The 15,748-nt window shown below is 35.7% G+C and overlaps 1 protein-coding gene across 1 annotated transcript in view; it reads right to left on the reverse strand.

Annotated features, from left to right (window-relative positions):
- Positions 1-7,598: 7,598 nt before the first annotated feature.
- TRDN (triadin) overlaps positions 7,599-15,748 on the reverse strand; it is a 379,865-nt gene continuing 371,715 nt past the window's right edge. The window contains exons 39-41 of the mRNA XM_034669079.1: positions 15,188-15,226; positions 13,082-13,120; positions 7,599-9,724 (exon numbers count right to left, since the gene is read on the reverse strand). Coding sequence (XP_034524970.1) covers positions 9,585-9,724; positions 13,082-13,120; positions 15,188-15,226 — 218 coding nt within the window. The 3' untranslated portion in view covers positions 7,599-9,584. The remainder of the gene's footprint in view (positions 9,725-13,081; positions 13,121-15,187; positions 15,227-15,748) is intronic.

Genomic DNA, 15,748 nt, shown 5'->3' on the forward strand with positions numbered 1-15,748 from the left:
AATACTCCATTGTATATTTAGACCACATCTTCTTTATGCATTCATTAATTGATGAACACTGGGACAGCTTCTATAATTTGGCTATTGTAAATAAATGCTGCTATAAACATTAAGGGTGCATGCATCCCTTTGATTTAATGTTTTTGTATTTTTTTGGTACATACACAGTAGTGTGATTACTGGGTCATAGGGTATTTCTATTTTGAACTTTTTGAGGAACCTCCCTACTCTTTTCCACAGTGGCAGCACCAGTTTGCATTCTCGCCAACAGTGCATGGGGCTTCCTTTTTCTCCACATTTTTGTCAATACTTGTTGTTTCTTGTGTTTTTTATTTTAGCCGATTTTTATTTTAATTTAACTCTCTTTAATTCTATGACAGTTGAGAGAGGTGAGGAAGCTACAGAAAAAAAGTTTGAAGCAAGCAGATGTTGGTTCATGAAGTTTAAGGAATGAAGCCATCTCTAAAACATAAAAGGGCAAAATAAAGCAGCAAGTGCTGAGATAGAAGCTACAGCAAGTTCTCCAAAAGATCCAGCTAAGAGAATGAAGGTGGCTCGACTATACAACAGACTTTCAGTGTAGATGAAAGAGCCTTATATTGGAAGAAGATGCCATCTAGGCATACCTGGAGAGAAGTCAAATGCTTGGCTTCCAATCTTCAAAAGGCAGGCTGACACTCTTGTTAGGGGCTAATGCCACTGATGACTTCAAGTTTAAGCCAACATTTATTTACCATTATGAAATCCGAGGGCCCTTCAAAATTATGCTAAATCTACTGTGCTCTATAAAGTCTGGATGACAGAACATCTGTCAAAATATCAATATCAACAGAAGTTTGGAAAAATTCATTCCAACCCTCATGGGTGACTTTGAGAAGTTCAAAACTTCGTGGAGGAAGTGAACACAAATGTGGTAAAAACAGCAAACAACTGGAATTAGAAATGGAGCCCAAAGATGTGACTGAATTCTTATAATCTCATGATAAAACTTGAACCTAGGAGGAGGGGCTTCTTAGGAATGAGCAAAAAAAGTGGTTTCTTGAGATGGAAACTGCTTCTGGTGAAGATTCAGTGAAGATTGTTGAAATGACAAAAAGATTTAGATTATGATATAAACTTGGCTGATAAAGAGGCATCAGGTTTTGAAAAGATTAATTTCAATTTTGTAAGAGGTTCTACCATGAATAAAATGTTATCAAACAGCATAGCATGCTGTAGAGAAATTGTTTGCAAAGGAAGACTCAACAATGTGGCAAACCTCATTGTTGTCTTATTTTAAGAAATTGCCAGTCACCCCAACCTTCAACAACCACCCTGATGAGTCAGTAACCAACAACATCGAGACAAAACCCTCCAGCAGCAAAAAGATTTTGACTCTCTGAAAGCTCAGATGATCATTGGCATTTTTGGACAATAAAGTATTTTTAAATTAAGGCATGTATATTGTTTTTTATAATGCTATTGCATACTTAATACTACAGTATACTATAAACATAACTTTTATATGCACTACGGAACCAAAAAGTCATTTGGTTCACTTTATTGTGATATTCACTTTATTGCAGTGGTCTAGAACCGGAAACCACAACATCTCTAGGTATGCCTGTATAAAAGAAATTATGTCCTCATTAGCTGTAAGCTAATAGAATTATACTTTGGATTATTAGTTTGATTACTAATATGTTCTAGTCTTTAGTCTACTATGGAATGATTCTGACATTTTTATTCTAACCTGGTTAAAGTTTTATTCTATTAGATACTCTAAAAATATCTTTGTACATCTAGGAGTTGGCCTAGTAACCAAAGGATAAGAATCTTTCCATCTGTTTCAAAATTGTTTTCTCTATTTCAAAAGGTTTCCCATTTATTGAATAAAGGTAGTACCACTGAAATTAAGTTACAGAAAATGTAATGGTGTTGGGGTCTTATATTCCATAGTAGATATTCCATTTCATGTAAAATATGCTATTTTTTGCCGTGTCATTTAAAATGTAAAGCACAAATTTTATATCATTTCTCAGAATGTGCTCTAAATAATCATCACACTAAATATGCTTTATTTATTTATTTTTGGTTTTAGTATTATGTTATAGTAAAAAGTGATAGGACGTAACCAATGAGACAAATAATATTTACCAATTCCCACCCAACTAGCTAAGAGTTTGTCATTAAAAGTAAAAAACATATTTTTAAACTGGACTTACAGTACCAAATTTCAGTAGGATGGATATCAACAAAATGGATCAAAGTCATTTTAAGTCTTTTCACTTTTAGCAGCTTTTAGCATGGCTAAGCAGCCTAGTTAAGTCATTTAAGACATGCATATGATAAGTTTCCTTCTTACTAGACAGGGATTATAAGCTCTAACAGAACTCAAAATAGAATGTGAATGGGATTTACCATATATTTCAGGCAGAGTCTTTTGAACTAAGGAGAACTAAAGACTATTTCACATCAAAGGTACAATTTGTAAAGCTGACGGTGTTAACAATGTGAATTGTGATCTGTTGATTTTTAAAAAATATTTTTCATATAGCTTATAATGAGATTAAAAGTTGGCATTATTTCTAGAGATCTGAAACTTAGGCATCAGATTTTTGTTATTTAGAATGACCAATTAGAAAATCTTTACCTAATATTATCACATTTCTGAAAGTAACAGTTACAAATGAAAATTTCTTGCCCATTGCTCAAAAAAATATGGTTAGCTTCCTAATCCACATTGAAACTTTATTTGAAAAGAAATAAGTGGCTATTATTGTAAAAGTCTGTGTATTTCAGTCATCCAAAACCTTACCAGTAGACTGATATTAACAAAGGAGTGCTGCCGTTTAGAACTCTCAATTTAATTCAATTTATTTTCTAGTTTTAAAAATATTTAATTTTTTTTTGAAATGAATGCTATTCTGGTTCTAAGAGACATATAGCATCCAAATTTTTCTACTTCCTGGAAGCTACATAAGACAACAAAGAACCAAACAAATGAATAAATAAAAAAATCCAAAATTGTGTCTCTTCAGTAAAATTTAGAAACAAACAAAAAACCATGAAAACTCAAAACTATACCTAAGTGTGACCAAAATAAGTGAAATCAAGAAAACCTAATGGGCAATTACAAACAGTGCTCAGAATCAGACTGTGGAAGAGCCTAACATTGACAGAACTCAAAATCCAACAGTGAATATTCATTACCATAAAGAGACAGCCTCATCCTAAATGTTAACAACTCTGAGCAACTCTGAGCCCTCAGAAGTAGCAACAACCAGGGACAGGAAACAATCCCTCCTTTTCAAAATTATAGATGCATATAGATGCATATATTTTTGAATTGGAAATCCCTCTTCAATGAATTTAGCCTTGTGTGTGTCTCTGTGTGTGTGTGTGTGTGTGTGTGTGTGTGTGTACATGTAGCAATCTGTGTCAACACTATTCACTGCAACATTATTAATAATGGCAAAAAAAATTGGATATAATTTGTATCTGTATAATAGGGGCTATTCAATAAAGGATGGTATATCTATACATTGAATGAAATACTATACAATTATAAAGAAAATACGAGGAGAATTCACTTCCAACCATGCTACAGTAATTTAATTAAACTAATTCTCTTTCTGAGAACAACCATAAAGGTTAGCTGAAAAAACGAACTAAAGAAATCAAAAAGCAAGTGCAGCAGCTAGGTATCAAGAAGTCAAAATCTTAGAGAAAGGGAAATACAACAGGAACGGCTGGCTCCATATTCACTTCTGCTCTGTACCTTCTGGGGGATTTGACAAGTCATATCATAAGGAATAGGAATAACGATGCATGACTATATACCCACTAGAAGTTAAAATGAATTAATCTCACAACATCGAATGTTAGCAAGAATTTGAGAATCCTGTACTGTTGTTGGAATGCAAATTGTTACAAGTGGTTAGATAATTGTTTAGAATTATCCACTGAAGATGAACATTTGCATAATCTATAAGCCAACAGTTCACCTCTGAGACATAAGGTCTTCACCTTCCCGTGCACACATATATGCAGTATAAAAAACTAACAAGAATCTTTATAGCAGTGCTTTTTAAAGAAAAAAACTGGAGATAGTCCAAATATCTATCCACAAGAGAATATATATTCACTATATACATATATGAATACTATAAAACAATGAACAAGAATAAAATTTTGCTTGCAACAAAATGAGTATGTCTCACCTGTGTAGCCTTAATTACACAGAATAGATATTGGAAACAAAAATACGTAATTTATGATTTCATTCACATGAAGGTCAAAACAGTCAAAATAATTATTTGGTAATAGAAGTCAGAGTAGTGGTGACCCAAGGGATATTGATGGGTAAGACGTGAATGAGACTTCTGGAGTGCTGTTCATGTTCTATATCTTGACCCAGATGATGTTTTCATAGATGCATCCACTCTCCTCTTGAGATGTGTGCATGAGATATATCTGTCTACATAGATTTATGAATAGGGAAACGGCGTATGTCCTTGAAAAAAGAAATAATCCAGGATACATTGTTAAGTGAAGTAAGGAAGGCACAGGATGATGTTTATGACATGTAGTATTTGTGTAAGAAAGTAACAACATGAGAATATACATTTGTTTTCATTTGAAATTGCATGGGATGGATACATAAGAATCTATAAATGTGATTAGTTGTAGGAAGCAGAGGGGTGGATGGGGAACTGAGCCAACAAGGATGGGATGAGATGACACTTTCCGTGTATACCTTTAACACCATTTTGACTTTGAACAAGGTTAGTATATTCCCAATTTTAAAAATATTTTTTCATACATACATGCTCCAAAGATGAAAACAGTTGAATTATTTATTTGCTACATTTGTTCCTCAAAATTGCTCAAATTCAGAGTTGTCTTTTCTTTTCTGTAAAGTATTGCCTTCTTTGTACAGAATGCACTTTCCATTCAGATCATTCCAACACTGTCCCTAATGGCATCAAATATATACAAATTTGTCATTGAGTTCTGGACATGAGTGAGAGGTGTTTCTTCCCTAAGCAAAGACGTATGTAAGTGTTTTGAGATACAACACTCAGTATTTATTTTCACACTGCCTAACTTATATTGCTGGAACACTTTCATGCCTTCTATGGAATGTTCAATTCCACGGCCATGTTTCCGGTGGGGTTCATGAGTCACTTAGAGTTCCATCTCAGATTTCCATTCAGAGTACCGCTTTTCCATAGACATATTACAAGTGCTGTGTGTTCTGATTCGATCATTTGAAGGATAGTTTGCAGTCATTGATTTATAGTAACTGCATGAAAATGATGCAAAGTAGTGGAATTTTTCTAAAACAAAATTATTTTTGCCAGTGGCAATGTTTCCCTTTTTGTGGTTGGTTCGTGCGGGTCTGACTTTCATCTGCTGCTTTGGCTTATGTCGCTTAGCAACACTCGGTCTTCAGGGTCTGATATGCCCATCGGAACCATAATAACAAAACTGGACGGGAATTTGAAAGGTCTTAGCAATTATATCCCTTTACATGGTGCTTCCCCGTAACTTTCCTCACCAAAGATGAATGTCCTTGTGCTACAGGAACTTTATTTTTATTTAGAGATGAAGAATTGAGGAATGAGAAGATAAATGACTGGAAGTACTGCTAGAATTAGAATCTGACCTCAAGTTTGAGGTCCACTAGTCCCCTCGTCCAGCTCTATCCCAGCGCATTTATTCTGAAAACACATCTGGCCTGGCTACTCTGATCAGAGGCATGAAGTATGCATACCCCTGTTAAGTGTTTTAAGAGTGATTTGGATGTGTTAGGGAAAAAAATAAAATAGCACTACTGACTTGATGCAAGCAGTTAGTTCTTGCTGAAAGGTTACCACAGAGCATGGACATGGGAACTGACAATCTTGCAAGGTGCGCGTGACCTGGAGCTGAACATGACTGTGTAAGAAACCAAGAATTTCCTTCTTTGCTATTACTATTTGCTAACATGTGCTTCTTACTGGAATTTGTATGACTTAACTATTAATAAGCACTAATTCACTTCGTTATTTATTCTGAGCTTTCCTTTAGAGTGTAAATGTGTTTTGGAAAGCATATGTTTTTATTTTAACTCACATCTTTGGATGAGTCATGATTAATTTAAAGAGAGTTGTTCTTTGTTTTCTTTTTATTTGGGGTAAATATTTGGGGTCTTCCAGTGACTCATAACAGTTTCACAGTTAAATAGTATGGGAAAATGATACTCTTTATTTTTGTACACAAGAGAAAACATCTACAGGAATGTCTTAATGTTTTATGGGCATACAGGATTAGCAAGGGGAAAAGGTACAGTATAGCAGTAATATAAGCCTGAAGGGGGTAGAGTAGAGCAATGTCAGGAGGCCAATTTCTGGAAAGCTATGCTCAGTTTCCATGCTTTAATTAATTTGCAAATTACAGAGGGAAGCTTATAATGGTGGAGACATCACATGGATTCACGCAGAGTGAATATGCAGTGGATCAGAAAACAGAGCACTTGAGTTTTGGGTCGGGTTCTGCTACTTCTAGCAATGTGACTCTGGCATGTCGCCTAACCTCTCTGAGATTCCTTTTCTGTATCTCTAAAGCAAGTGAGTGTGAATCCCTCTTACGTTCCTTCTCAGCTCTCATATAAGGAAAAGCAAGTCTTTCCACATAGGGTTACATATCTGACACTGATTATAATTCAAAAACTGGATTTTGAGATGCTGGAAAGATTAACTAAGTTTTGTAATAACACACTGAGGATGTAGTTAAAGGCATTTAGGAGCAAGCAGACCAAGGTTCTAGGTTATGAAGCAGGCAGTGACTTTGAGCAAATTTATGCATTTCTCTAGGGATTAGGTTTATTTTCTTGATGTGCCAGGTGAGCTAGATGGTCCCTGAGATTTCTATCAGAAATAACATTCATTATTCTCTTTCCCTTTTTCCAGTAAAATACACAAGGAAATATAGTTTCAGCTTTCAAAAATTTCTATGAGGATTTTTTACAGGGATACAGGGGTTTTTCATGGGAATTATTCTGAAAAAGACCTGTCCCTTTTGAATGACGATTTATCAGACTTTACGAAAACTAAACATAAATAAAAACATTAGTTAGCTATTAATTTTCTACAGACCATCATCTATTAAGAGGAAGTGAAGTTTGAGGAAGAGCAGTTGATTGGGATGGGTAGTGCATACTAATTGAACAAAATGGAGGACTAAAACAATTATTAAATGCTTACATATTTATGACCAACAGGACATGAATTGTGAATGCCCTATTAAAGACAAAAACTTTTAACCCAACCATTTATCTTTTCCTTTTAAAATGTAAAGCACAAACTTGAAAGGACTAGAAATACTTTATTTGATGGAACCAAACAGTTGAGAGTTTAATGTTTTTCAAGTGCTAGCATCATTGTAACTTTGAGCAGATAAACCTTAACAATCATAATTAATGTTGTTTACATCTTAATTGGTTTGTTTAAATTCCAATTACAATAAATTGTCATTTTTACTTTTTATTAAATAGTTTTTATAATGACAGTGAAACAAACAATGATACAATGAAGAAAAGCACTCAGAGGAAAAATTAGTGCCACATCCAAAAGTGTTATTTCAGAAATTTATTTTGATATCGTATTTGTATTAAGATACATTGTCCACAGTACATCTGTGAGGTATCAGGTTGTTTGTCTCGCTCCCTATTTCACACATAGGGAAACAAGCATAGTCCATTTAGGAAGTTTTCCAAGGGCACACATTGTGTCAGGACAACATTGGGAATAGAATTCATTTCTGATATTTTTCTTACACAGTCCAATGCCTGACATAGTGCCCTAGACAGAGTAAGTACTCAATAAATATCCATTGAATGAAAGAATGGATAAACCATTCTCTGAGATCTAAACAACTGTCACATTTGCCCTTCTTCATTAAATTGGACAAGCTGTAGGAGCAGTTGAGCAGTAAACTTTATCCACTGTCCTACCCATGTGTTTCCATTGCTACATGAAGGAGCTTTGCAAGATGATACCCATCTTGTCAGTCCTGAAGTTACACACTGCAGGTCCCCCCAAAAGAGTGTCATTAATCTTGGTTCATTATAAAGTTGGCTTTTGTGGCGTGAGTTGGCACACACTAGCATGTGCCTGAGACCAACTCTTTTCACCAAAGTCACTGAAAATCCATTATTGATCCTGATTGTGTTACTGATGTTCTAGCATCAAGTTTTAGTAAAACAGTGTTCTAAACTGGACTTAAAGAACTTAGTTGCAGTCCTTGAAAATAAATCACTTGACTAGTATTGGCTCTGGCTACACCACCAGAAGGTAATTACAATTCCAGAAAGGATAACTTATTTCCTGAGTTAATTTGTCATAAGTTAAGTTGCAACTGTAAACATGATAAAGGTCACAGTGGCATAACTTTTAACATTGATAGAAAAATGTGGTAAAGAACATAAGTGTTCGTATCACCAGGAGACAAAAAGATGACAAAATCAAAATAGTCATTCCCAGTGATGTATCATCAAGTAAGTTAAAGATTGTCATTCATTTCATTGGCACTGATAACCACTTACCTAAAAAAACAAGTAAGACATCTCATGAAGCATTTATGGTTAAAATGCATTTCTTTGATTTTGATGACATTCATTTATATATTTACATATACATGTATTTTTTTTTTTTAGAAAGAAAACCTATTTAATTGCACAGAATGATCCTGTTAAGGTGAAATGAAATACTTCTGCATCTGTCACCCAAATTTAGTGATTGATCTAAAATTTCACCCAGGTGATATTTTCATTAGGGCATAGTCTAGAGAAATCTGAAAATGATACATCTCATTTGCTTTTATTTTAAACAAATGATTCACCAGACCTGCCTAATTGGATGGTATATTTCTACAGAAGTGAATGTCCTAATTGTAATTCAAGACAAATCTTAGAGATAAGATTTATCAAACATTTCTATTCCATCTTACCATGTCCAAAGTTCAGAGATCTTTTGAATTCTATCTAAAAGAGCATCACAAGGAACTTAACAGCACTCTTTGGTGCAACTATTATCCATTCTTAGAGCATTACCACAGCTAAAATAGAAAGAGACATAAATAAAATTAAACTATTCAACATCAACTTAGTGGGCAGATTACGTTTACATGATAAAGAGGAGCTTTTGCATAAGCTCCTGTACTCTTTAAACTGAAAGCAGAGTCTGTGTTGTCATTTAGAAATATACCTAACTGAAATCGGAATTCCTTTTTGTCATTGTGTCAATTATGTTTAAAAGACCATTATTAAGTAAACTTTAAATTAACCTGTGAGCAACCCTACAGTGAGTAGAAATAGAAAAATATAAGCATCCACGCCTAGCAACAAACACAAATAACAGATTCTTGAATGCCAGATATTTCAATGTTTGCTTATCATTCAATCCCTTTGCACACCCTTTCTCTCTAGACCAGGCAGAAGAGCAAAACATTTTTAGAGAAATTCCCCAGATTCATGATTTCAATTGTCTATGCCACTGCAGACAAACAGAAGACCCTATTTTCAAAGTCTTGAAGCACTTGTAAGGGCCCTGCGTGTGTGTCTACTGTCCTTGTTGCTTCTGTCCTGGAGAACTTGTTCGGTCAGAGCTCTCTCCAGGATGGTGTGCAGGAGTGACAGGAAACTGAAATCCATAGCCATTGTATCCATCCAAGTAGACACATTGGAAGAAACTGATGGGGTCTATGGAATAGAGCATGATAACTTGTTAAAGCAAGCAGAATACAAACAGGAACAAAAGTGAAACATAGACAGATCGTATGATGTAGTGGACATGGCTTCTTCAGCTACATAGCCTTGACGATAACTAGAAAGTTAATAAACCTCGTTGTGTCTTGGATTCCTCATGAGTAAAATCAAAGCAAGAGCAAAAACTTCCTAGAAATGTTGTGGACATTAAATCAGTAAATAAATGTGAAGCACTTGAAATCTTTCCTGGCACATAATAAGCCCTTAGTAAATGAAAATAAAAATGATCTGGCATAGAAAGTCAAAGTACTTAGGTTATGGGAATCTATTGCTGTGCACTGCACTTAGAAAAACTGTTACATAGTAACCAATTTTAACAAATGAGCTTATCAATATGCAAAGTAACTGACTTTTTTTTTTTTTCTTTCAGTGTTTTAATAAAACCACAGAGAGCCTTGTGGTTCCTAGAGTCTTGAGGTTTTCCATTTGCCCTTACTCTGGAGGCAAGTGCTCTCCTGAGATGGCATAGTTACTTTTTCTTAATGCTTCCAGGTGCAGCTCTGCAGCCAGAGCAGCAAGCAACCCAGAAAAGGTGTTAAAGACAAGCAAGGCAGTGTATGTAGTGCCATGGGTATGAGCTTGAGCTGCCAACGCTCCTCGTGCTCCCAGGTAGCAGCTTTGTTAAGAGATGGTGACTTTAGCTTCTCCAAACAATCACGGGCACTTACTGACTCTTCAGTGTTTTCCATTTTATCTATTTGCCTTCTATTAACAAACCACTTTTTGTTGATGGCCAGGAAAGAGAATGACCGTTGAAGCGACTGCTACGTGGATTATGGTGACATTGTCCAAATCCATATGAGCCTAAGGGCTTATGAAGCAGAATAAAGCAAAGCATGGGTAGAAAGCAGCTGAAGAAAGCAACAAGGGATTATTTTGATTTCATCTCTCTGGGTGTCAGCTGACTTGGAACCACTCGTTTTCAGTGGTGAAAGTAGTTTGGAGAAATCTTGAATTTAGTTCTTTCCTTTCTACTTCAACTCATCCAGAATTATTATTATTATTATTATTACTATTATTATTTAGTGCTAGCTTCAGAGAGAGGCAGCAACACAACCTGCCCCCACCCCCGAGGTCATGAGTGCTTGGGGGTTTGATGGGCTACTGACAGGGATGGCAATAAAGTTGGGCTGCACCAAAAGGAATGGCAGCCCCAGTGCTAATAGCAGAAGAGTCCAGCAGAGACAGGCTACTTTCCAGCTGAACCCTATCAGACATGGGCACAGTTCTGACACATCTACTTAATTGATGTTGATAAGCTGTTAATGAAAATATCGCTATAGTTGCAAATCTTAGAGCTTATATAAAATATTCAGGAACATCAGACTATAGAACTACTTTATAGTAAGATGAAAATAGGAAATATTGTTTTTCTACAGTAAATCCCCCAATTGAACTTAAACATTTGAAAATTTTTTTTAAAAATATTGAATTGATTTATTCATTCATTTATTCTCATTTAAACTTTTAATTTTGAGATCACTATAGAGTTGCATGCAGTTGTAGGAAATAATACAGAGAGATTCCCATATATCCTTCATCCAGTTTCCCCACAATGGTGACATCTTTGCAAAACTATAGTACGATATTCCAAACAGAAACTTGACATTGATATAATCCACCTATCTTTTTGTATGATGGTTTTTTTGAATTATGTTGTCATATTGATAAAATAAAAGACTTCAGCTGTTTATGTGACATAGCCACAAATTTATTACCAGTAGATTAACAATTAGGAAACTACAGTTTAAACCAGAAATAAGCCCAGTTTAATTTTACAGGTTTTGCAATAATATTGAAAAGTGTTAAGACTGCTTATTTCCCCACACTTCTCACAAGATGATGGTATGAGGGGTTATAATGACTATCTCCTTTGCCTGCTGCAATGGTCCCAGCATCTAATACAGAACTTGAAACATAGTAGGCACTTAATATTTGTTCAATAAATCAACTATTAATGCAGAACAGGAGGCATTTGCTATTGTAGTGGACATTTTCATAATTTCCTGCAGAAATACATTAAGGAAATATTTAGAATCCAGAGAACGTTATTGATATCATTTTCTCAGATAAATGTCCATTCTTCACTTTAAAATCATTACTTAAATGATGGGTGGCTCAGTTGGTTAAGCACCTGCCTTTGGCTCAGGTCATGATCTCAGGGTCCTGGGATCTAGCCCACATAGGGCTCCCTGCTTAGCGGGGAGCCTGTTTCTCCCTCTCCCTCTTCCCCACCTCTCGTGTTCCCTCTTTCTCTCTCTCTCAAAAAAATAAATAAAATCTAAAAAAATTAAAAAATAAAAAAACCAAAATCATTATGTGAAACAAACTTGTCATACCTATTTCAAATACTGCTTCCTTTGGTCTGCCCAGCAATGACTTTAATGCAAATGTGAATGTAAAATGGATTGCTTTACCATCTGAAGAAAAATGTCTAATTTGGAAGTACCAGAATAATGAGAATCTTGGATATTGAATTTTGTAACTGCAAATGAATGATGATTGTATTCTAAAATCAACAATCCCGAAGATTGAATATGAAGAGCCCGCCACGTATCTGGAAAAACCAAGAAGGACTTTTAGTCTTAGAAGTGAGTTTCTGCAACTGAATTGCTGAGTCCTATTNATATGAAGAGCCCGCCACGTATCTGGAAAAACCAAGAAGGACTTTTAGTCTTAGAAGTGAGTTTCTACGCAAGTGAATTGCTGAGTCCTATTTCTACATTTTTTTAAAGATTTTATTTATTTATTTGACAGAGATAGAGACAGCCAGCGAGAGAGGGAACACAAGCAGGGGGAGTGGGAGAGGAAGAAGCAGGCTCCTAGCAGAGGAGCCTGATGTGGGGCTCGATCCCATAACGCCGGGATCACACCCTGAGCCGAAGGCAGATGTTTAACCGCTGTGCCACCCAAGCGCCCCTACATTTTTTTCTTTTTGATATAAAAAGTTTAGCATGTCGCATCAACTGTCTCATTACAAAGCAGACAGGAACACACATTTAAGCAGAGGTTCAGTGAGAGTGCTCAGGATTGGAGCTGTGTGGAACATTTTGCCAAACTGCCGCCTCAGTCAGTACTTCGTAATTCGTCCAAATACGTGCTTCTTGCCTGGCACAAAAAGTGGTGAACTTCTTTTCAAAATATAAATGACCTACTTTAATGTTATTCTTCATGTCTATGCTAAACATCTTTTTCTTCTAATACTGGTCTTCAGAGTCTTAAAGAGTCAATTTATACTTAATACCTTTAAGATAGAATGATTGCATAGTTTTAATGTAATTACAAACTTACTTTTTTGCCTCTTGGTGGAAGACACATCTTTAGCTTCTACTGGATAAAAAAATATGAAAGTAAATAATGTGTACAAATATGTAGGGAACTGAAAATGTCTAAACGGGTGCACGATATGAAAGAAACAGGAGTTAATGCCCTCCTTCTAATATACACTAGGTTTTTATTCAGATTCTGCTCAATCCCTCACTATACCGTTTTATAGGTAAGAACCAGTGGTGGAAGAGGAGCCAGTGGAAGAAAAGAATGTGTGTTTGACAGGCAACTGTTCAAATAGGAAAACTGGTCCTGATGTGCTGGAAGTTAGTGGAGGAAAGCTAGTTGACACACATTCCTTTCTTAGAAGAGGTCTTTGATGTTCAGAGTTATAATAGGGTAAGAGTGAGCTGGCTACAGGATGAATATTTCAGTCAAAATAATTCCGAATTTTTGAGGGACTTAAGTTTTTAGTGATCACTCTTGCCAAGAAAGAATATCAGCAGACTGGTGTCCTGTATCCTTCCTTTTCTCATCTGGCTCAAGGATTTCTCTGCTGTAGGGATACACACCATGTATTTATCTAGTGCTGGGGAAATTAAGGTTATCTATTCAGACCTCTTTCTCTAAGTTAGAAGTTCTTTTTTTTTTAATAATAATTTTTTATTATGTTAGTTAGTCACCATACAGTACATCCTTAGTTTTTGATCTATGTTAGAAGTTCTTAACTGGTGTCCGTATTTGGGCTTTGGGGGAGGGTTTCCTGTAAAACCCTGAAATGTTATGAAGATTTGTGTGTGTGTGTGTGTGTGTGTCTTTCATCCAAAGGTAGGTTTTAGATTTCATCAAGTTCTAAATAAGTTCAAGGACCTTTCTTCTCAAAGTGTGATCCACATACCAAGAGTTTCACTATTACTTGGAGACTGATGCAAAGGTAGTTGTTAGGCTCCAACCCAGATTTATTCCATTCTAACAAGATTGTCAGAAGAATCATATATAAAATAGTTTGAGAATCTCACCAATGGTCTAGAAGTCAAAAACATATTAAGAGTTGTTTTTAATAATTAAACTTTTTAAAAAATCTAAATATTCAGTATTCAAAAATGTATCTTAGGACAAGTGTAAATCATTTCATAAGCCTCAGATGTCCATTCCCTTGTGTCTTTCCTCAAAGCACTATTTTCTACACTGTTAATTAATTCTGGGCACTGCTATAGTACTTATATTTTCATGGCAAGAACAACTCTTAGGTAAGCTCTGTTATGTACAGGAAAGTTTGGAAGCAGAATAGAAAATATCTATTATATAACAAGCCAATCTAGAGAGCCAGGAAACTGCCTTCAGGGAAAACACACACACACACACACATCAAATTAGTTGAAACCTTTACAATACAGATAAAGAAATTTAGTCCTGAAAAGACTTGCTCAAGATTATGCATCTGGTTGTGGCATATTTTTCTGAGGCTTGTCTTGCCTTCCTCCCTCCCTTCCTTCCTTCCTTTATGTCATTGCTGTTAGTATAGGCAAATTATTTCAAATTTTCTTAATCAAAATATGTCAGGGGTGCCTGGGTGGCTCAGTCAGTTAAGTGTCTGCCTTTGGTTCAGATCATGATCTGAGGGTCCTGGGATCCAGCCCCGCATCAGGCTTCCTGCTGGGTGGGGAGTCTGCTTCTCCTCTCCCTCTGCCCCTCCCCCTTGCTCATGCGAGCCTGCTCCCTCTCTTTCTCAGATAAATAAATAAAATCTTTCAAAAAAAATACGTCAATTCATCTTTGAACACTTAAGTTGTCCTCTTCCTGTCAAATAGCTTCCTCACAATTCTTGGTGAGGTGATAATTTTGAAATATTGTTCCTGTAAGCAGATTGGACAATAAATGCATCTGATAATTACTTTTAAACAAACCCATGTCCAACTACTGCCTTCAATATGTGCAGATATGCATATATATATATATTTTTTCCCTGAATAATGTAAAACAACTGTTTGTTTGAAAGACAGGCCTACCATCTAAACATTACTTAGGAAAAGCTGAGGACTAGATCAAGAATAGTTTAATAAAACAGACAAAACATTACATGTAGCCTTAAGAGAAAATTCATAAATACACTGAAGATCACAAGCTCACCTTTAGCTTTCTTTGAAGCTGATACATCTTCCAAATCTTCTCCTAGAGAGGAAAGAAAGGACACATCAATCTACAGTCTATCTTCCAGATTTCCCAAAGAGGAAATTTCATATTTAAAGATTTTTGAGTCATAGGATATCTTACTCTATGAACTCAACATCTAGTGTCACTATGAACAAAAACTTCCAGGCAAACAAGGCAACATCTCTGACAGTGAGAAGGTGGGGAGGAAATGGATACCATGCCGGGCTGTGGTCAGCAGTCTGGCAAAGGCTGACTATGGAAAGAAGGGCTGGCAGTGACTCCCAAACACGCCTGTCCTCTCTGACTCCTAAATCTCCTTCCCCAAACCACCGGTGCTTCTGGAATTTAGGAAACTTGAGGTAAATAGCTTCATATCCACAAGCTGGATCCTGAGAAAAATATCCACCCACATATTTTAGATTAGATTTTAGTCTTTTGACAATTATAGAGGCCATTAAAAGACATTAAAAGTTGAACCAAAGCTCAATACATAAACAATGACTCTTAAGGTACATTATGTGAATTACTTGGTGTTTC

Source organism: Ailuropoda melanoleuca, chromosome 10, assembly GCF_002007445.2.
Source record: "Ailuropoda melanoleuca isolate Jingjing chromosome 10, ASM200744v2, whole genome shotgun sequence".
Taxonomy (NCBI): domain Eukaryota; kingdom Metazoa; phylum Chordata; class Mammalia; order Carnivora; family Ursidae; genus Ailuropoda; species Ailuropoda melanoleuca.